General features: G+C 39.8%; 1 protein-coding gene across 2 annotated transcripts in view; it reads right to left on the bottom strand.

Moving 5' to 3' along the window:
• The window catches only part of MTX3 (metaxin 3), a 21039-nt gene extending 12642 nt beyond the window's left edge, over positions 1–8397 (bottom strand). The window contains exons 1-3 of one of the 2 annotated variants that reach the window (XM_042451461.1): positions 8275–8397; positions 6840–6909; positions 4762–4838 (exon numbers count right to left, since the gene is read on the bottom strand). In XM_042451461.1, coding sequence (XP_042307395.1) covers positions 4762–4838; positions 6840–6909; positions 8275–8355 — 228 coding nt within the window. In that variant the 5' untranslated portion in view covers positions 8356–8397. Of the gene's footprint in view, positions 1–4761; positions 4839–6839; positions 6910–8004 lie in introns of both variants that reach the window. The other variant, XM_042451462.1, reaches the window with a different exon arrangement.
• Between the last annotated feature and the right edge of the window lie 13834 nt (positions 8398–22231).

Below are 22231 nucleotides of genomic sequence, written 5' to 3' on the forward strand. Positions count from 1 at the left end.
AAGAAAGAAAGAAAGAAAGAAAGAAAGAAAGAAAGAAAGAAAGAAAGAAAGAAAGAGCAATATTATTTATGCAGCTTTCATGGGAATCTTTTTTTTTTAGTACAAAAAATTGTAATGTTAAATAGATATACATTTCTTAATTAAAACCATGTACAGTAGATAATAATATTCTAGTCTCAACATTTCCTCCAAGTTAACAGGCAAAGTAGAATTATGATATAACTGTTAGACTTATACATTCTAGGCTCACATGGTGGAACATGTGAATACTTGCCCCAAACATCAGATATCTGCATAAATTTGGGCTAAATGAAAACATTCTAACAAAATTAACTATTCATAATTATGTCATATCCTTCAGATGTGCCTGTCATAATATAGTCACCCCTCCTAATGTGAGGATCTAAGATCTGCACCCTTGAATATACACCGAGGGGCAACCTCCACTATTTGCAATGGCGCACGCACTCTTGCCGCGCGCACAGGGGCACGCTCCATTTAATCCTATGGGGCTTGAATAAGTGCAAGTCTCCATTTTCGCAGGGGGGATCTGGAATAGATCCCTCGCAACTGTATTTAGTATTTAGAATATGGCAAGGGATGGCAAGAAAACACCTTCTCTCTTCTAAAATATGTAAATGGGTCATTAATAATATACTGGTGCTCCTGTTTGCCTTCTTTATTGCTTTTCATGAGTAAGCATACAGAGATTGCATTGTGATATGGCTTTCCACAGGATTCAAGCAAAATCCTTCCCTCCTCTGCCCTGTGCCACATTCTCAATCAAGGTACAGCCATTCCTGAATGCTCTGTCACTCAGGAATTTTACATTAAACAGAACGTTTTCTGTGCTTAAGGTAAGAACAGAGCAATGTGCTTGTCCTCTGATTTTATATACACAGGTTGCTAGCAATAGGAGCCTTGATATATTTAGGGTTAAAGGAAGTGGATTGCTGGAATGTCCTATGCAAACCACTAGGTCCTGCTTGAGTTAGAAGTGTCTACTAAAGTCACAGGTATGGTCTGGCTGGCACAAAAAGAAATGAGAGTGCCAGAAAGGTTTTGCAGGATCCACTCTGCAGGCTGATTCCCAGGGATTCACACAGACTATGAAAGAAAGTTGTAGAAAGACTGCATTTTTAAAATTCAGTTTACTCTGCCTATCTATTAGAAGGTTTGATGGTATATTGTTGATTTCTTAGTACATACAGCTTGTTTGCTTTCACTCCTTAACAGGGGAGATGGTAATCAAGCCCCAGCAAGGGTGTTCTTTTTCCAGAATGTTCCTTAGTCACTGACTCGTGATCCTTTCACATCGTCATCCCCCCCCCCCCTGTCTTTCCTGTTCTTGATGTTCTGGTTTTCTGAAAAACTTCCAGCAACTGAGTCTCTAATGTTCTAATTTCAGTGTTAATACTAAGCTGAAAGAAATTCTTAATAAATAAAAAACTGAAAGACTATTTCTGTCCTTCTCCATAAACAATCAAAGAATCAAACAACAGAACAAGCAAATTTAGTTTTGACCTTATGAATATTAAAGATATTAAAGTTGGAACATTATCAGAAATTAAGTAATAAGTAATATTTAAGTGACAACCTAAATATTCACAGTCTACTTCTTATTTAAACTACTGTTTAGGTATCTGCAGCAGAGTTCATTTTTAATTAAATTACCTGATTTAAATTTACTAAATCCATTCATGAAATCCTCTCCTATTGTCTTGGAAATCTGTAATAAATTCTCATAGAAATTTCTGAATGTTCTGTTTGAACGAAATATGAATAAACAGTACTTTAAATATATGTTAGACATCTTCCTCTTTTCCAGCTTTGAACAGCAGAACACAAAATATCATAAGATAAATGATACAAAATCCATTCAGATTTCAAAGTGACTTGCCATGTAGCATGGGGGGATGCTGCTATTCAGGTAACACAAATAATATTTACCACAAGCCCCAACTCCTTTAGCGTCACAGAACTAGAAGGGAACCGTCCAATTAAAAAGATTGTATGTACAGCATTGTGTAAATTTACAGCACTTTATAAATAAAGGTTAATAATAATAATAACAGGTTTGGGGATCCTAATTAACACTATGGTCTAAATCCAATTGTTAGTTCCAACTACAGTAAACCTGGATCAATGGGAACTTAGTAAGTCAACACTTATATAAATTTTGCTGATTCCATGAATCTGCTATAGTTGGAACTAACAACTGGATTTAGGATCATACACTTCAACTGACTATTTAATTCATATTCTGTTGTATCACATAATGTGAATGAAGAATTTAAAATGAAATCAACCCAAGGGAGAAGTAGCAATATGTTGTAGAGAGAGACACAAGGAACCTTAAAATGATATTAGATTTGTTATTACACAGTTATGGCAAAAATGCTAAATCTGAAAAACAGATTTAGGGGCTGTACAGACCGCCCTGAAGGGGCTGTCTGCAACCACCCCTTTCTGTTCCCGAGGGACACCACAGCAGCCAAAACGTGCAGCGTCCCTCCACACCTAAAAGAACACGGAAAAACCAGGTTCTATTAGGAGCGCACGCCCGATGCCATGAGTGTGCCATTAGCACGCTGTGGCTCATCAGTGACACAGGCACAGTGCAGCAACATACAGATGCTATGCGGCGCTTGCATCATGGACACGCGCTCCATGTGGGCAGGGCCGCGCAGTCATGGCGGTGCTCATACATACTAGGGTTTGGGAGTATGCAGTTGCTGTGCGCCCCCAAACCCTAGTATCCGCAGCGCCACACTGCTTTTGGCCTGTCTGTACCGGGCCTAAGTCATACTTAGATTCCACCCACTTAAATAGTTAGGTATAGCTTCCCTCACACATTGGCATTCCACAATCCCAGTTCTTTAGGGTTCCCAATACAGTGGTACCTCGGGATACGAAATACCCAGGTTACGAAATTTTCGGGATACGAAAAAATCCCATAGGGAATTATTGTTTCGGGTTACGAATGTTTTTTCGGGTTACGAAAAAACTTTTGGTGCTTTTTTCGGCTTTTTCGCACGGAATCGCGGCTTTTCCCCATTAGCGCCTATGGCAATTCGGCTTACGAAGGCTTTTCGGGTTACGAAAGCGGCCGCGTTACGAATTAATTTCGTAACCCGAGGCACCACTGTAGCATGGAAAGCATCTACACACAGGGAAAGCTGCCATGTTCAGGCTTATCATTCTGCACATGAAAAAAAATAACACATCTGAAATGTAAGGAGGGCAAAGCAAGTGCACTCTTCCCCTGGCATACTTATTGAACATTATTTGCAAACATTTGAATAAGGATATATTGCACATGTTTCTGCAACCACAGGCTGACTTACTCCCTAATCCAGGTTTTGTACTGCTAATAAGAGTCTACAGTGGTACATTTAGCCCATATCAATGGCTAATGACTGTGTGTGACTAGCTTAGCATATACTACTTTAATTCATTTCACTGTTTTATTGTTGTCATTTATTAGTGATGTTTAATTATTGTTTTATTCTTTTTTTGGCAAAAAGTTTATCACAGAAATATTACTAATAATCTGTAATAATAAAAGAAAATACCTGTTTGTTAAGAGCCACAAGACAATGAAACCTAGTCTCCTGAAAGTTGGCATGCATACTAAGATCCAAAATACACTGCAGAAATAATCCAGTTTGAGACCGTTTTAACTGGCAGGGATCAGTGCTGGGGAATCCTGGGAATTGTAGTTTATTGTGGCACCAGAGTTCTCTGACAGAGATGGCTAAATGTATCATAAATCTACAGTTTTCAGAATTCCCTAGCATTGAACCAGGGGAGTTAAAACAGTCTCAAACTGGATTACTTCTGCACTGGACCTAAGGGAATTTAGGGGTGGGGATTACTTTACTTTTCAAAAATGCATTAGTGTAAATATGTAAGAGTTTAAAGTTTGCAGTACTTCATCAGTCATTAGATGAAAGCTTTGCAGTAGGTACAAGGTGAAGCTGAGGGGAGGGCGGTCAGAGGGCATTACAGGGCTACCCTCTTCTCCATATGTTCATTAAGGATATGAAGTGGGCAGAACTCTTCCTGGATAGTGGGCTGTAAGGATGCACTATGGGAGCAGAGGTTCTTAGAGAACCTAGGGATACCCAGCAGCTGTGATTTCATTCAAATTGAGTGGGCATATTGTCTTCCACTCTGATCACTGTGCAACCCAGGTTGAAGGCTTTGGTGATTGAAAGGCTATTCCAACCAATGTGAAATAAGAATTTGCGATAATAAGCAAGCCAGCAAGAACCAGGCTTTTCCATAGTCACCTCAACATCTAACTGCCATAAGAAACACTGTGTGTTGTTGAAATCCTTTCTGTCTACTTCTTTGGCAGGAGGATGCAACCAACAAATAACTTTTTACTTTGAAAAAAAATGGAAATGCAAATGAAAACAGTAGTGACAACCCAAGTCTGAATCCTAAAAGCATCCATATACACACAAGTCTGTGCAGTTCATTTAGCATCAATTACTGCTAATGTTTCTTAAAAAAAAAAAAATAGAAGCCTTCTAGGCTTTAAAACTTTCAAATGTTGGTAATTCTGATACAAACTTGACACAAATGAGACTATAGATGTTATCATCCATGTTTTATGGAGGAGTAACTGATCCAGCACCAGCAAATTCAGTATCTTGTAGCAAGGCACAACACAAAGTATAAAGCAAGACCAAGAAAAGTATTCTTTAAAACCTGAATTTAGTGAAATACAAGATAGTACTTACTGAGACCCACCTGTTTTCTTAAGAAGTTTAATATTTTTGCTGGCTGAGAAATAACAGTGTCATCTAATATCAACAATGGCACACTGCCTAAAAATAAAAGAACCAACCAGGCAACATTATACAATTGAAAGAACCAGGCAACTTAACAGGCACAAAAGTTTACTCATATGAGAATTCTGATCAACTCAGCAGCAAGGGTTGGTGCTGCATGCGACACACACACACACACACACACATATATATATATCCTGCCCTTTATCCGAAGATCTCAAGGCAGCTTACACTAAAATCAGTTTAAAACAATAAATAATTACAAAAGTTTTAAAATACTAAAAATATATAAATTAGACAATTTAATACTGGTTAAAACAATATTAAATAATATAACCATAAAACATGCAGCCTAGATAAAAATCAATTTCACCTGAAGGCTTTTTTAAAATTAAGTCTATTTATTGATGCCTGACTAGAACTACTAAGTTACACAGATGAGTAGTTATAAATTTTATATGTTAATGAGATGAGCAAGTAAATAAAACAAATCTGGAAACACATGCACAGGAAGCAGTTTCACATTTATACCATTAAAATACAGCATGAAGAACCTGCCACCAGTCATACGCCTTTAAAGCCTGAAGGCTTTAATAAAAATGCCAAGTTTTGACTTGGCCCCCAAATGATCCCAATGTTGGCATCAATTGGGCATCCAGAGGGAGGGAATTCCACAACAGAAGTGCCACCATAGGAAAGGCCCTCCCATATACTCCCACAATGTATTTTCCCTATTAGTGGGACATGGAGGAGGGCCCACATCCAATTGATTTCAATTCTCAGGCAGGCATGTATAGAAAGAGGCACTCCCTCAAGTATCCAGGTTCCAAACTGTTTAGAGCTTTAAAAGTCATTGCCAAAGCCTTGAATTCAGAACAGAAACCTATTGTCAGCCAGTGCAATTCCTTCAGAACTGATGTTATATGATATGGAATTCCAGTGAGCAGTCTAGCTGCTGGTTTGCACTACCTGCAGTTTCGGAGTCATCTTCAAGAGCAGCCACACAGAGTGTGCTGCAATAGTTTAACAAATGCATGGACTACTGTGGTTAAGTTATCCTTATGCAGGAAATAAACCCCAAGCAATCAACCACTGAGTCTGTCTGAGTGTCCAGTGACAAGGATGAACCTAGATGTAGTCCCACATTACGTGCCTTTTATCTACGTAACACAAAAGCATCCTATTTGGCCCCCTAAACTTTTATATTTCTATTCATATTTTTATGTTTCTACTCAACTACTAGATTTCTATTCAGTTTTTTATATTTCTACTCATTTCATACATGACAACATTTCACAGATGAAAACTGGGACACATGTGGCCAAGCAACATGAGAATGTGGTAAGATGGCAGAAGTTATTAATGATGAAGAGCACACACGTTATGAGAGACTGCACCAATTTGGTTTTGCCTGAGCCTACTGGGAAGGTTAAGATTCTGCCTCCTCTTCTTCTCTTACCAGATGAAGACTGCAAACTATTTTTGCATTCTGAACACAGGTTGCAGCAAATGAAGTACGTTGAGGAGAATGGGGAAAAGTGGGAGGAGGAGAGAGAAACTGGACCATTTTAAAAGCATCTGAAAAACTGGAATGACAGATGGTTAATGGGAACTGTCTCTGCCAATCAGAAGACTTGGAAGGTATGATATTTTGGTTACTACATTGCACTAGTGCAATGGGATATACAGTGGTTCTTTCTCCCAGTGACAAATAAGGAATTATCATAAGCACTCAATCATCCTGGCATCAATTCCTCACACACCCATATCCAATTGCAATGAGCCCTTATGTTGTAGAATTTCACTGGCCTGAGTTACTGCACTAGTATGATATCCTAAATATCTTGCCGCACTGATACAATACCTGGTTTGCAACATAATGCATGCACCTCTCCAGTGGTTACTTTGCTAAACAAAACTTTAGGCATATTCATCCAACATTTTTTCTGCTTGTGTAGAATTAGGTGTGCATGTAATTGCTGCTTAAAGGCTGTCCTAAAAAAACTAATATACAGATTTAAAAAGGTAATGCAATACCTCTTGGTGCTCTCCAACAATGATCAATAACTTTCACCTTCAGCGGTGCACCAGAAAACCTGGCATAAGCCTGCAACAAAGGTTTAAAGATGAATATGTGCAATTATTTATTCTTAACCATTTATAAATCTGAAATGTGAAAACAGCTAGGAAACCTAGATGAAGAAAAACTTACTTATTTGATTCACAGATTGCCCCATCCCCAAAGTCCAAGGCGCATAACTACATTTTAATGATAATTTAATACACATCATGGCTTGCAATACCCAACAGTTAGAATACACAATGCACTGTAAAGTTCAGTGAAAAGTCAATTTACCCAAATGGCCAAAAGAGAAGTAGAATAAGTTACTGATTTTAAAATTCATGGTACTGGCCTTTGAACTAACTAGGTTTGATGTATAACACTGCCTCCTCTTCCCTTCTGAAGCTTTTCTGGGACACTAACAACACTAGAAATTCATGTGTTCTTGTTGTCAGCATTGCTTCTTCTTATTATTATTATTATTATGCTTTATTTATATAGCACTGTTGATCTGTAAAAGCTACTTTTTTGTAGGGTGCATCTGCAATGATGCAGTTTGACACCTTTTTAAAGTGCTTTTGCTCCATCCTATGGAATCTTGAGATCTGTAGTTTTACAATGTCTTTAGCCTTCTCTGCCAAAGAGTGCTGTTGTCCCTCACAAAAACAAACCCCAGGTTGCTGTAGGATGGAGCTATGGCACTTAAAGTGGTGTCAAACTGCATTATTTCTACAGTGCAGGTGCAACCATGGTGTTCTCTCTAGGAATTTGTGGGTCCTTTGGCTAAAGCTGACCATAGAGTTGCATTGGAGGAGCTTCAAATGCCTCTCTAGGAATCTCCTTCAGTGCGACTTTTGGCTAGAGTTGGCCACAGAGTTGCCTTGGAGGACCTAGATATTCCTAGAGAGAACATATTAATAAAATCCGTGAATAATCAAATACACAAAAGTCAAAAGCTGCAAACGTGGAGGGACAAGTGTATCAATAATGATGATGATGATGATGATGATACATTCTTCAGAGCCATGCTTCCCAGGTACAACTGAAGTGAGCCTTTTCCCACCCAGGGTGGCCAGACGTCCAGGAGGAATGCCAAAAGGTCCTCCATTTTGAGCACCACTAAGGAGCATGACTTCTAACCTGTCTAGGAGTCTTTTGAGCCTTTCCTTTGGCCATAGAATATAGAGCTGGAAGAGGCCATATGCCCTCCCTTTCTTCCTCCCATTCCGAGGGGCTTTGCCCTCCTCCTTGGCGGGGAGGACACCCAGTCACCCATCCCTCAGCTAAAGCATCTTCAGAAGGAAGCCCAAAGCCCTGGTGGCCAGCGATGCCCCCAAACCAAAGGGCCGCCCCCCTCCCACTGTCAGCCAGGCCTGTGTCTGCCCGCTCTGGCCGCTAGGCCGCCGTCACCATGACAACGAGGCACTCCGCGTGTACGGACGGCAGCCCCCAGCCGCCGCCCCAGCAGCTGAGTTCCATGGAGGACGCCATCTTGGAGGCGGCCAACCTTTGATCCCTACGAAGCCACGCCCCTGGCCACGCCCCTCCTCCTCAGCCCTTTAGTTCTGAGGAAAAGCCGTTGCAGTTGCCTTTGGGCGCGCGACCCGTGGCCTCGCCTCTCAGAGCGCGCGCGCATCTGCAGAGTAACTGTCACTCTGTGTGAGGCAAGCAGCCCTCCATTTCCTCCTCATGTGGGGAAGAGGAGGAGAGCCCCCTGCCTGGAAGCACCCTGCCCTTGCTTATATATATATATATGTAAACCATTAAATAAATAACATATAAAACATATACTTCATTTCCATACACAAAGGATTTTGAATTGACATTCTCATATATACCAATGTCATATATATATATATATATATATATATATCTCAAATATTACACATATATTTGTAGCTCAAAGGGGCTACGAGATCTCTCTACATACTGACCCTACAGACTAACACAGCTGTATCTTTGAATATGTTTATTTATATCTATATCAATATAATAAATAAATAGCATATAAATAAATTGAGCTACTTCACTTCTATGCATAAAGGATTTTGAGTCTGAATAGACATTCTCACATACCAATGGCGTCCATATATATATATATATATATATGTCTGTCCTCAGTTTTCACTCCACTAAATGCATCTGAGGAAGTAGACTTTATAGTCTAGGAAAGCTCATGCTGTCAATTTCTTCCTTTTAGTGAGTTTCAAAGGGGCTAAAAATATGTACTGATTCTACAGACTACAACAGCTATATCTTTACATATATATATATATATATATATATCAGTATAATAAATAAGTAAATGACATATAAATTTTACAGAAGTGTATTAATATAGATAAATGTGTGTATACATATACACAGACACACACACATACTGTCTGTATATATAGTGCCTTCAAGTCATTTCTTGAAGACACTGTTGATCACTGTCTCCTAATTGATATACTCTCTGACCTTGGGTTCTCAGACTCTGTTCTCGACTGGTTTAGATCTTACTTGTCAGACAGATCTTTTGCAGTAGTTGCAGGTGGTCAGACTTCTTCTCCTGTTCCCTTATCTGTTGTAGTCCCCCAGGGCTCTGTTCTGGGTCCCCTTCTGTTTTCTCTCTACACACTGTCCTTAGGTAAACTCATCAGCTCTTTTGGCTTTTCCTACCATCTGTATGCCGATGACACCCAGCTGTATCTTTCTGCCCCTGACCTTTCTCCAAGGCTTGAACAGCAAGTCTCGTCTTGCCTTACTGCTGTCTCGCAGTGGATGCGCCATCGGAGTTTGAAGCTCAACATGTCCAAGACGGAGCTTCTTGTCTTTCCCCCTAAGCCCAACCTTCAACACTTCTTTTCTGTCTCTGTGGACAACACTTCTATTCAACCAGTCCAGCAAGCCCACAGTCTTGGTTTTCTTTGACTCTTCTCTGTCGTGTATCCCTCAGATTCAGACCACAGCCAAGGCTTGTAGATTCTTTTTATACAATATTGCCAAAATCCGACCATATCTCTCCGCCTCTACTGCCAAGATCCTGGTCCATGCCCTAGGGATCTCACAACTGGATTACTGTAACGTCCTCCTGGCTGGGCTTCCTCTTTCTCACCTCCGTCCTTTAATCTCTGTCCAGCACGCATTATCACTTCCACCCACCGCTCTGACCACATCTCTCCTGTGTTGGCATCCCTTCACTGGCTCCCCCTCCCTTTCCGCATTCAGTATAAGCTCCTGCTGTCGACATTTAAAGACCTTCATGGACTGGCCCCTCCTTACTTATCAGACCTTCTTTCTCCTCATCTTCCCACCAGGGCCCTCCATTCTGGTAATCAAGGGTTCCTGTCTCAGCCCAGGATTTCCTCTGCCCTATCCCGGATTCGCCCCTTTTCACTCGCTGCCCCTCACTCCTGGAACCTTCTTCCCCCACAAGCAAGAGCCATCACTTCTTTAACCAGCTTCAAAACGGAGTTGAAAACCATCCTGTTCACAGAAGCCTTCCCAGGCATTGCATAATTGTTGCTTACTATTTGATGTTCTTGTGGTGCCTGTTTATTGAACCATTTCCTGTATTGCTATGTACTGTATATGTATTATCCTACTTGAGAGTATGTATTTTCCCTGGAAAATGATTAACCATCCATTAAGAACCCAAGCCCTCCCTCCAGTCCATCTGTCTTGGTCCAGGCCTTGGAGGTAGAGAGGAACTGCTGGACCTCTTACCCTTTCCCTCCACCACTCCCTTCTCCTTCTGTGTCATGTCTTTTTAGATTGTAAGCCCGAGGGCAGGGAATCGTCTAACTAAAATATTGTATGTACAGCGCTGTGTAAATTTACAGCGCTTCATAAATAAAGGTTAATAATAATAATAATAATTTCTGACTTATGGAGACCCTAAGGTGACCCTATCATGGAGTTATCTGCGGCGGCGCTCCATTTCCCAATGTGGGGAAGAAAGCTCCTGGAAGTGCCCTGTCATTGCTTTTATATTTAAACTTATTTATATCAATATCAATAAAATAAATATTACATAAGTGTATTAATACAGATAAATGGGTGTATGCACACACACACACACATAGTTGAGTGCCTTCCAAGTCATAGCTGACTTATGGCAACTCTAAAGTGACCCTACTGGGGTTTTCTGTGGCAGCCCCCCCATCTCCCAATGTGGAAGGAGAGCGCTTGGAAATGCTGTCATGGCTCATATATGTTGCTTTTATATTTATATTTTTATGTTGCTCCGAAGAAACCTTTCCAAGAAAACCACATGATAAATTCGCCTTAGGGTTGCCATAAGAAACTCGAAGGCCTACAACAACAAACAACCAAATATCTATCTGTGTATCTAGCTATAAAAATAGAATAAATACATAATACATAAATTTAACTTAAATATTTTAATATAGATACATGTATGTAACTGTTATGTGTATGTGTGTATACACACACTCGCACTTCTATACACATAGTTGTAATAATACTTATTTATTTATACCCCGCTCTTCAGCCAAGGCTATCGGAGCGGCTGCCTTCAAGTTGTTTCCTACTTTGGGTGACCCTGAGATGGGGTTTTCTTGTCGAGATTTGTTCAGAGGAGGTTTGCCCTTGCTTTCTCCTGAGGCTGAGATTATGTGACTTGCCCAAGGTCACCCAGTGGGTTTCATGGCCATGCAAAGAATCAATCCCTGGTCTCCAGAATCATAGTTCAGCACCCAAACCACTACACACACACCCTCTCTCTCTCTGTGTATATATATACTGTGTATCTTCAAGTCATTTCCAACTAAGGTGACACTATCGTGGTTTTTTTTCTTTTGTTTTTACTTAATATTTTATTAGCATATAACAAACAACAACAACAATTATCTAGTAATATGATAAAACAACATATAAGGTTAACAAAACCTAACTAAACAACTAATCTAAACAACTAGACTAACTACTAAAAACTAACATATCACCAAAGACAGGGGAACTATGTATCTCAGTTTCCCTGGATATTAATCAACTGTATCTACTCTTCCCTAGTTATTCAGAAATCAATCATATATCTTCAAAAATAAAATCTTATCTAAACTACTACAAATAAAACAATTCTCATCATGGAGCCCTCTCCTTTTCCATATAATCTATTAATAATTTCCATTCTTTTTAAAAGCCATCCACAGATTTATCATTATTAAATTATTAATAACTTGCACGGGATACTCAAAAGATCAGAATGGATTTGGAGGATGTATAACTATATGGAAAATGACTAACACAGTTGATTACAAACCACTCTATAGAAAGATTTGAAAATGACTGGGCAGAGATGATAAGCTATTTAAAGTTTAAACAACTCTGAAAAACAATTCAATTGACATATCACAGGAATTCAGATTGGATATTAATTTTGAAAATAAAGTAAAAATGGCATAACTTTTTTTAAATGTTTGAAGTCATACTGAGTGTTCTTGTTGAACTGATGAGGAATAATGCTCACAGAGGATTTATATGTAATTACGGGTTTAATCCTTATTAAAAAATTTATTTTCAGATAAGATAAGTAAAATCTGATGAGACAGAGAAATGTAGATATAATATTTACTACTGAAATTAAAAGAATAGTATATCTTAAGAATATGATCCAAAAATAGATAGGATGTATATTGTTTATTTTTATTCTAAATATGGTATAAGTAGATGCTTGAATCAATAAGGAATCCATGGATATGGAGGGCCAAGTAGACGGAGGAGGAGGAGGAGGAGACAGTGGCTTCACTTGCTGATGGACACCATATAGGGTTGCCATAGCTGAGGACCTCCAAACCGGGACAAATGTAGGACAAGGTTTAAAAATGTAGGACCTTTTTTTTAAAATTTCCTAGCCAGGAAATTAAAAAAAAAGTCCTACATTTTTAAACCTTGTCCTCCTCCTCCTTCCCAGCTTGGGAGGAAGCCTCGGCCTGCTCCCAGGCTGGGAAGAAGGCGGGGGCCGCTCCTCATCACGGCAATTGCCGCGATGGCAGGTGGCCTCCTCCTCCTCCCCTGCCTCAAGGAGGCCTTGGAGGACCCCGCGGCCAAAGCTCCGACCGCGGAGCCGCTTCCAGGGCCTCCCTGGGGCCTGGGAGACAGCATCTCCCAAGCCCCAGAGAGGCCTTGGTTGGCTCCGCGATCGTGGAGCCGCCTCCAGGGCCTCGCTGGGGGGGCGTCCCGGGGGCGGGGCAAAACCGGGGTGGGACCGTGCGGACCCACCCCAAACCAGGAAAGTCCCGCCCCCAGGTGGGATATGGCAAGCCTAACACCATAGGAATAAACAGTTTAGTCTCTCTAGGAAAGGAAAGAGAATTTTCCACCAGATGTCCTTGTGGCGAGGAAGATGATAGAGAAAAGAGATTTCTTTGAAGATCTCAGAGTCTGTTTGGGAGAATATGATTCTTCACATGACCTGGACCAAGCTTCATAGGGCTTTATAAGTTAATGCTTCTCAAGGTATTTGATGTGTAAGACTTGTGTCTTTTCCTACACAAATGTCAAAGGCTGGTGTCATTCTTGTGCCTGTTGGTTGCAACTGTTTCTTTCTTTCCTGGAAACTTGCCACAGACTGACAGCCAATGGCTTGCATACTGGCACTAGTCCAGAGACCACTACATTTAGCAGCACTGTTATAAGTCAAAGAGCTTTATAGGTTAAGGCTCTTCTAATCATATTGGGTTGGATTCAGTGTATTCACACTTAAATTAGCCTAGAAATTAATGGGACATAAGTTATGACTAAGTCTGGATACAATCCTAAATTTATTCCAAACAGTTCAAAGCAGTATATATGGTCCCCATCCCCATATTGTCCTCCCAGCTGACTTGCAAGATAGGCTAAGCTCAGATTGTCACTGATCCAAGATCATTAAGGTGAACTTCACAGCAGAATGGTAATTCGAATCTAGGTCTCCCTAATCATAGTCTAATGCTGTAACCATCATGACATAGTTAAGATTTCAGAGTTCCAGAAACCTCTTCAGGGGCACATCATAAGCAGATGCAAAAGTCTTTGCTGCAGTTTTTTTTTTTCTCATGTTGCCACTGTTTTGACAACAGTAGCTCACTCAGAAGTTATTTAATTTTAAGAGAGAACATTTGGAAAAATGAATGTTTATTGCACCTTGAGGCAGAAGAAAAAATATTTCAGCGGCACAAATATTTCTTGTACAATATGATACTGAGTCAGTGTTACCAACACTTAGGATTTTTATGGAGAGTTTATAGACTTTACAGAGAGATTTGAAATATTTTGTGGTTTCAGTAAACCCCCTTTTCCTGGACTCAGAGATTTTGTAAGATTTATTCTTCACCTAAGACCTTGCCCACCATGGATATAGGAACTTTACAGCTTCAGACATGAGGCAGCTAAAGAACACCCAAAGATATCCATCTGTTTTTCACATTTCTCATGAATTAAATAAACACATGCTTGACCAATTACAAATTAACCATTGAATGTACTTTCGTTGATCATTTCCCAGTATGCATCTTAACATATACAGTATGTCTGAAAAAGTAAAGTGGAAACAATCTGAAATATGAGAGAGTTGTTGATCTGGAATACATTAAATCAACATAAAAGACCAATAACAATATATGAGAGGGAATAGCAACAATTTAGTAGTTTTCCACAAAGCCCCACTTAAGGATCATGGATTCTGGGGACTGAAGTCCAGAACATCTGGAGTTAATACTGCTAGGAACCAGTGCAATAACAGAATACCACAGAAGTAAAGAGTTGCATAGTATCAACCTTAGTAAGTGGCAAACATTAAAATCAGTTTTTTTTTAAATTAAAAAGCATTAAAATAACTGTATCCAAATAAGCCAGGTGTATTGGTTTGAGCACTGGATTATGAGCTTTATTGCATTGCAAAAGTAAGCCAAAACAGGGCAGTAGAGAAGCAGCTTTCTGTTTATCTCTCTGCATGCCCTAGAAGTACTTTTGTTCTCATCCCAAGGGAGATTTTTGTCAGCTAGGAAAATCCATTTGGCAAAAAGCACACTTTTATTACTGTCTCTCTCTGGAACCAGAAGGGAAGTGCATTGGGGGCATGTGGAGAGGTAAACAGAAAGCCACATCTCTGCCTCGCCATCTGTTTATTTTTGTAATGCAATATTTATTTATTTCATTTTATTTCAAGGATTTATATCTCACCTTTCTCCCACAGTGAGAAAGGCAGGTAATAAGATAGGTTTGCCTTAGGGTCACCATAAGTCAGAAATGACTTGAAGGCACACAAAAACAACAAATCCAAATAAACAGCTAGAAAATATATAACAGCTACAACTGAACTGACAGTAAAAGTGTAGAAGTCGTCTAGAGAACAGAGCGCTCTGATGTTTATGAAGCCCTGGATGATGGGCATGGCAGAACTAGCAGTAAGAGTAGAGACATTTGTTGCCTTCTTGCCATGGTCTTTCCACTCTTGCCCATTGGTGCACCCGTGAAAATCCATCTCCTCCATCCTCCAAGGTAAAAATTCTGTTTGGGGGGAGCAGGTGGAGCCACTGTACTAAGAGTAGCCAGAAGAAGGGGATATCAGACATCAAATCTTCCTGCTAGAATTTCCACACCTCCCTGTAGTCCTTTGCGAAGCCATCCTAGGACCACAGATTGCAAGCTAAATGCTCTTCAAATAAACATTGTAATTTATCAATCAAATGAATCTAACTATGTTGAGAAAATGCCCTTAGGGAGCTTATTTCACATCCCGAGGGTCTCTACATAGAAGACTTTGTTCCTACTAATCAGCTGTCTGACCTTCCAAAGCAAAAACACTTGAAACATGTGTTTGAGGATGATCTTGGTAAAAAGACATGGAAGAGGTCTTGGTGTGTGTGTAATATATATGGTGTGTGTGTAACATATAGCATATGGTGTGTGTGTAATATATATGGCGTGTGTATAATATATAGCATATGGTGTGTGTGTAAGACATGGTGTGTGTGTAATATATGGCAACTGGTTAACACACTGTAAACTGCTTAGAGAGTGCTTAGCACTATAAAGCAGTATAGAAATGTAAGTGCTATTGCTATATCAGTGGAATAAATCAAGTTTTCCTACAAAGTTTTTTTGTGGGTTTTTCGGGCTATGTGGCCATGTTTTAGAAGATTTTCTTCCTGATGTTTCACCAGCATCTGTGGCTGGCATCTCTGAAGATGCCAGCCACAGAGGCTGGCGAAACGTCAGGAATAAAATCTTCTAGAACATGGCCACATAGCCTGAAAAACCCACAAAAAACTATGGACGCCAGCCATGAAAGCCTTCAACTTTTCCTACAAACATTAACTTTAACTAATTTCAATATGCAGATTTCCATACCAATTACTAAAGTACACTTTTGGGAATGATGTATATTCTACAGAGAAAAGGCTGTGGTCTCAAGGCTTTCCTCTGTTCTTTTAAATATACAAATGCAAGATGGAAAAAATGATGTCAAAAGTCTCCAATCTGTGATCTGAAGATTGCTACCTTACCTAAGCCATAAAGAATGTCTCTGCTAAAATCATCTCTCTCTTCCATCCTTTTGTATTATCCCTTTAGTGAAGCTGCTCTGACTTGTCTCTTCGATACGTACATTACATATCAAACTCTTACCCTCTCCATTTAGAACCCAGTCCAATGGGATCTAATTCTGAGTGAATTTGCATAGAATTACACTTTTAAGGATATTTCATCTTTTTATGCATGCTTAAATATCTGCCTTCTTCCCCTTTCATCCTTCATATTCTGAACCCCTCCCCCTTCTTCCTTGTTGAATACCACTTAATAGCTGAAATAATTGCATCGAATAATTGATACACACTGGTGTGCACCTCTGCTTCTTCATCTATGTTTAGAAAGACTTTGTTCCCCTGTCCCCAATGTCTGATGCACACTTATTTTGACACAAGAATGCATGTTTTGTAAGAATGTGTGTATCAGAAGTCAAATAGCCACTGACATACACATTATAAATATTAATGCTTGCATCAGAAAAATCAAATGTGTGCTTTGAGGGGGAACTGTTGCTGCTCACTTCATTATAACACCTGGCAAATTGTTTTGTACTGTATACACATTATGTTGTGAAGGAATTGCAGCATATTAGTAAAACAATGCTAATACAGTGGACCCTTGTTATACGCTGGGGTTTGGTTCCAAGCTCCCCCGTGTATAACAAAATCCGTGTATGCTCAAGTCCCATTAAATATAATGACATAGCAAAATGGTGTCCCTTATAAAAAATGAAAAATCAAGGTAAATGTATACTTCTTTGGGACATTTTCAAACCGTGTATGCTTGAATCCGTGTATAAAAAATCCGTGTATAAGAAAGGCCGACTGTACACTTAGCAAATGAAGATATCAGAGCTTTTCGACATCACTGTTTAGCAGGGGCATGGGAAATATGTGGCCCTCCAGATGTTGTACTGCAGTTTGCATTAGTTATAGCTACCATAGCCAATGGTGAGAGATCGTGTAAACTGAGGCATAGCAACACCTGGTGGTCCACACAGTCTCTACCTTTGATCCAGCATATTATAGCTGTATAAGAACCACTGCATGTTGGTTCACCACCTCATGCTTGGCACAATCTCACAAACACTAAACAATGAAAACAAACACTTATGGCACTGGCTACTATACTGTTGTTGTTGTGTCCCTTCAAGTTGACTACAACTTATGGTGATCCTGCTGTAGGGTTTTTGGCATGATTTATTCAGCGGAGGTGTGTCATTCCTTTCCTCTTATGCAGAGAGTTTATGATTTGCTCAAGGTCACCCAATGGGTTTCCATGGCTGAGCATGGATTTGAACTCTGCTCTCCCAGAGTCCTAGTCCAACACTCAAACCACTTACACTGCACTTGCTGTCTCTGTTGTACTTAAACTGAATCTTGTGCATTGTGGATGAACACATCCACCTCACCGTAGGCTGGCAGCCAACAAGTAGATTTTTTTTTTGTCATTGCCACATGGCCAGATGGTAGCATGACTTGGCTGCAAGTTACTATGTAAAGAGATGCAGTTCTGCTTCATCCACAAAATTCCATATTAAATCCCTGTCATTTCCCAGCTGAAAGGATCTTAGGGAACATAATTGGCAGAAGCCAGAATTGGGTTAGACAGGGGTATGAATCATGTGGCCCACAGGCTGCAAGCATCTGCTTTACTGGTCTCTCCCTGCCTGTTTTTGAAGCCCCCATCATCCATGCAATAAGAGGCAGTTTCATTTGCCATCATTTTAATATTAATTTTAATATTAATATTAATTAAAATATTAAATTTTAATTTAATAGTACATGTCAATGCATGAGGTTTGCAGTTCTCAGATGCCAATCTCTATCTTCCTTCAGGTCATCCTGAAGTAGGATATATTCCAGAAAAAATTATTTGAGAACGTTGGGCTTATTTTTCTCTTAAAAATACTGACTCAGACCTGTTTCTATGAAAAACAGTAGGTCTTTTGTGTGGCATTATGGACAAATTGTAAAATTTGTCTTGATCAGTGAGTAATTTCTCTTAGCTTGGAATATGGACAAGACACTGACATTTTCTTAAGAAAAATTAACAGAAGTAGACAATTTTTCTGTTGATTATTTTATTTAAAAAGAGGAAAGGAAAATATTTTAAGAGTAGAGCTGAAACTCATACAGATGCCTGAATAGCCTAACAGTTGTATGTGGCTAAGAATATCTGTATAAAATTAAGAAGCTAAAGTGTCAAACTAGCTAAAGTATCAAAGAAGTATATACTTCATAGGCTCTTCGACACTGTGGAGGTATTGTTCTGTTGCAGTCATTTGGAAGCTGGTACAGTAGGTGTCTCATTGTAGCTCTATCTGAAACTTTTATAGAGTTCTTTTACAATACCTTTCTCCAACTAAAAAGAAAAGTGGGTTGTGTATCACTGTACAAGCCATAGCAATCCTAACACAAATATATGCAGTATATAGACATTCAGTTAACAAAGCCTCTGACAAATAAGATCCTTTTTGCAAAGCCTTTTTTGACCACCTGTACCCCTTGCCCTCTTGTCTAGCTGACAGTTTTTAGCAGCATCTGTATTGTGAGGCTGGTGATAGAGGGCTGAAGACACATACTTTCAGTATTGGATTTCAACAGCATATCTGCAACAGACAATGCACTAAAAGCTGAAAATGGGAAACAATGTGATTCTACTCTAGCTGATTGTGATTGTAGCTGTGTACTGCCTGTAGAAGGCAAGGTAAATGGTAGCTGCCTCCAAATATTTACTGAACAAACATGAACAGCAAAACAGAGAAAAAAGGGAAAACCAGGTGACCCTACCTCAGCAGCTACACTGAGCCTGATTTATAAATTATGGCCACCAAAATGGAAATGATAAGAAGAGTGGGGGATGGGGACAGAAAATGTTATTCCTGGATGCATTTTGGAATAACTCTTCAAGTGATCTTTAGAAGGTTCAAAATGTTTTTCATTTACTTACTGTATGCAAGGCTTACCTGACCTGATTGTTTCATTTCATATGTGCATTTTGTTAGTTCTGGATAAAAAAAAATGGTGAAACTATTGGACTGCTCTTTTGTGTGTGGGGGGGGGGGGGGCTATCCCTACTCTTTTCATGTGACAGTGCACCTACGTTTTACGCAGGCGCGGCATGCACGGCTTTCAGCATACGCTGAAAGCCATGCCGGAAAAGTCCCTTGCACCCCCTGGAAGAAATAATCGAGTAAGCGCCCATGGTACGGGCATGCTGCTGTGCCGCAGCATGCCACAGGCACAAGCCCCATTACTTCCAATGCGGCTCGAGCACATGCAGATTTTCCCTTACGCAGAGGGATCTGGAATGGATCCCTGCATAAGGGGAGGGCCCATTGTATTTCTGCCTCTGGCATTGTTACCCAAAGAAAGGTGAGGGGCCGGGGTGGGGTCCCCATCAACAGTGTCAGCTTCTCTTTAAAAAGTTGTGGAATTTGTTTAGCTCCAGGAAGTGTACAAGAGGCTGGGTAACCTGAGGATCATTTCAACACTTGATCTTAGCCAAAAGGCTGAGAAGCGATCATTTCCACTGGTGTACACCAGTACTAACTGAGGAGGACTCCAAGTTGGGTGAATTAAGAAGGTTTTTATTCAGAAATGTGCAAGAGTGCAATCAAACACACAACAGTGATTCAGATGGACACAGCCCACAGAGCTAACCGAAGTGAAGGTATGGAAATTGGATAGCCGAATTAGAGGGGTATAGGGAGGGCAATATTTACCTGTCCTGAAGAGTAGTCCACAGAATGTGTGAAGTGGCTCAGATGAAGTCTGCAAGTGATACCTTGAGCAGAAGAATCTCTCTGTACACATGAGGGGACTAGGTTTGGGACTGAGATCCTAGCCTCAAGGAGTGCTAGGTGCTATCTTGCAATGTAACAAAAACTTGATGGTCTTCCCAGGAACTGACAACGGGATTCCAGACATGTTCACGTCTTTAACTTTGGAGATACAAAAACAGCAATTAAATTTAGGACAGCCCCAGGGTAGATTGATAGGGAAGTTGGCTGGGAACATGGCAGGGAAGCCTTGGCTTTCTTGTCTTGGTACAATGAGGCCTCCTTTGTCTCTCAGTACAAGAGGATATGCAGAGAGCCTGGGGGAGGAAGGAATGATAAGCACACTCATTGAGCTTTTGTCTCAGTATCAGCTGGGTCATTCCATATGTCTTTGGGTCTTCATATCCTTCCCATGGGAGGTTCACCAAAGCTCATCATGATCTCTTAAGAACATGCCTGGCCTCAGATATGAAAATGTGGAAACCCCATATATAATGAGGGCTATGCAGGGTGTACTAACAATGGGCCCGAACAGACAGGCCAAAATAAAGCTGCTTTGAGTCACTTTGGAAGTATGCTGTTTAAATGGCGCACATATCTTAAGAGGCCAGAAGTTGTGCCAAAGCTGCACTCTAGTCCTTAGGTCTGGAGCATACCTTTGGCCTCTTGGGATGCATGCAGCATTTAAACAGCATACCTCCAAAGTGACCCAAAGCACCTTTATTTTGGTCTGTCTGTTCGGGTCCAGTATCAAGTATTTTGTGAAAGAAGTAATCCTGAGGAACGCATTTACTTCATTAACTGAGTAAACTGTACAAGGATTGAACATTGGCTCTTGAGATTTTTTTAATATTATTATTTTAATATTATTATTTTAATATTATAAAAACTATAAAATATTATTATAGTTTGTGCTTTTAGGGCAAAAATGAAATAAAATCATTTTTATTGGCTCTATTGCACTTCAAGACAAAAAAAAGACTCTTTACATTATTTTTCATAAAAAAACAGCAGCAGTTAAAAATTAATGGAAGAAAAGGGGATATTGTTGGATAGCTAATGGCAGAGTTTCAAGCAGCCTTATAATGTTAAAATCCTGCTAATAACTTCTTTGTCAGAAAGTGGGCAGCCTGAATCTAAGTGCCTCGAACCATCTTCTGATCAGAAAATCTGTGGAATGTTAGCTTTTTAATAAAAATTCCATGAGTTCAGTACATGTAATCAGATTTTGGAAATCCAATCTTTTGGATTACACCTCCTAGAATGCCACAGAACAGACTGTGGAAACTTTAGTTAAAAAATAAATAGTTTTCTAGTTTTATGGGTAATACATGGCAATATAACTGGCTAGTGCAGAGCATGCAAAGCGCTGATCAGTCATATCACGAGCTATCATTGATCAATTATGTCACCATTTCTTCCATTAGGAAGATCAGGAGTGCTATGAATGTCTGGCTCTGAAAATTCACTGGAAAAAAAAAAGAAAAACTGCCACAAAGCAGATCCCATAAAAGATAGGTGGATGACAGCAGAAGCACTGGTATGCAACTGTCTGGCTACAACAGTGCCTGAATTCTCTGTAATAACTAAATGAACAAATGATGTCAGTTTCAGAGAAACCATCTAAACATAGATGCCTTCTAATATTCAACGCATGACCTCTGTTAAAAAGGCTACAGCTCTATTTCACATCAAAAACAAAGACTATAAGCCAAATCTTATGACAACAGTTTGTCAGTTAGCACACAAAAGGGATGTTTCACATTTTGTGTGCATCAGTCCTCATCGTTACTGCATACAGGATATACAAATACATTTTTCACGTTGGTAAACAGTTATTCATGGGGACAGAACACAAAGAGTAATCGCCATGCCTTAGTGTCTTCTTTCAACAAGAGAACTGGATATTGGGTGGATAAAGAAGTCAATACTTGTTTTTTTTGTTTGAAGTTCTTAAAGTTACCAAATTAACCTGAACATGATGCAATCACTGTTTTCCCTTGCCTTCTATGCAAGAATAATACAGGAAGGCCAATGCCCTGGGCAGTGATGGGTCCCAATCCAGCACTC

This window comes from Sceloporus undulatus, chromosome 2, assembly GCF_019175285.1.
Source record: "Sceloporus undulatus isolate JIND9_A2432 ecotype Alabama chromosome 2, SceUnd_v1.1, whole genome shotgun sequence".
Classification (NCBI taxonomy): Eukaryota; Metazoa; Chordata; class Lepidosauria; order Squamata; family Phrynosomatidae; genus Sceloporus; species Sceloporus undulatus.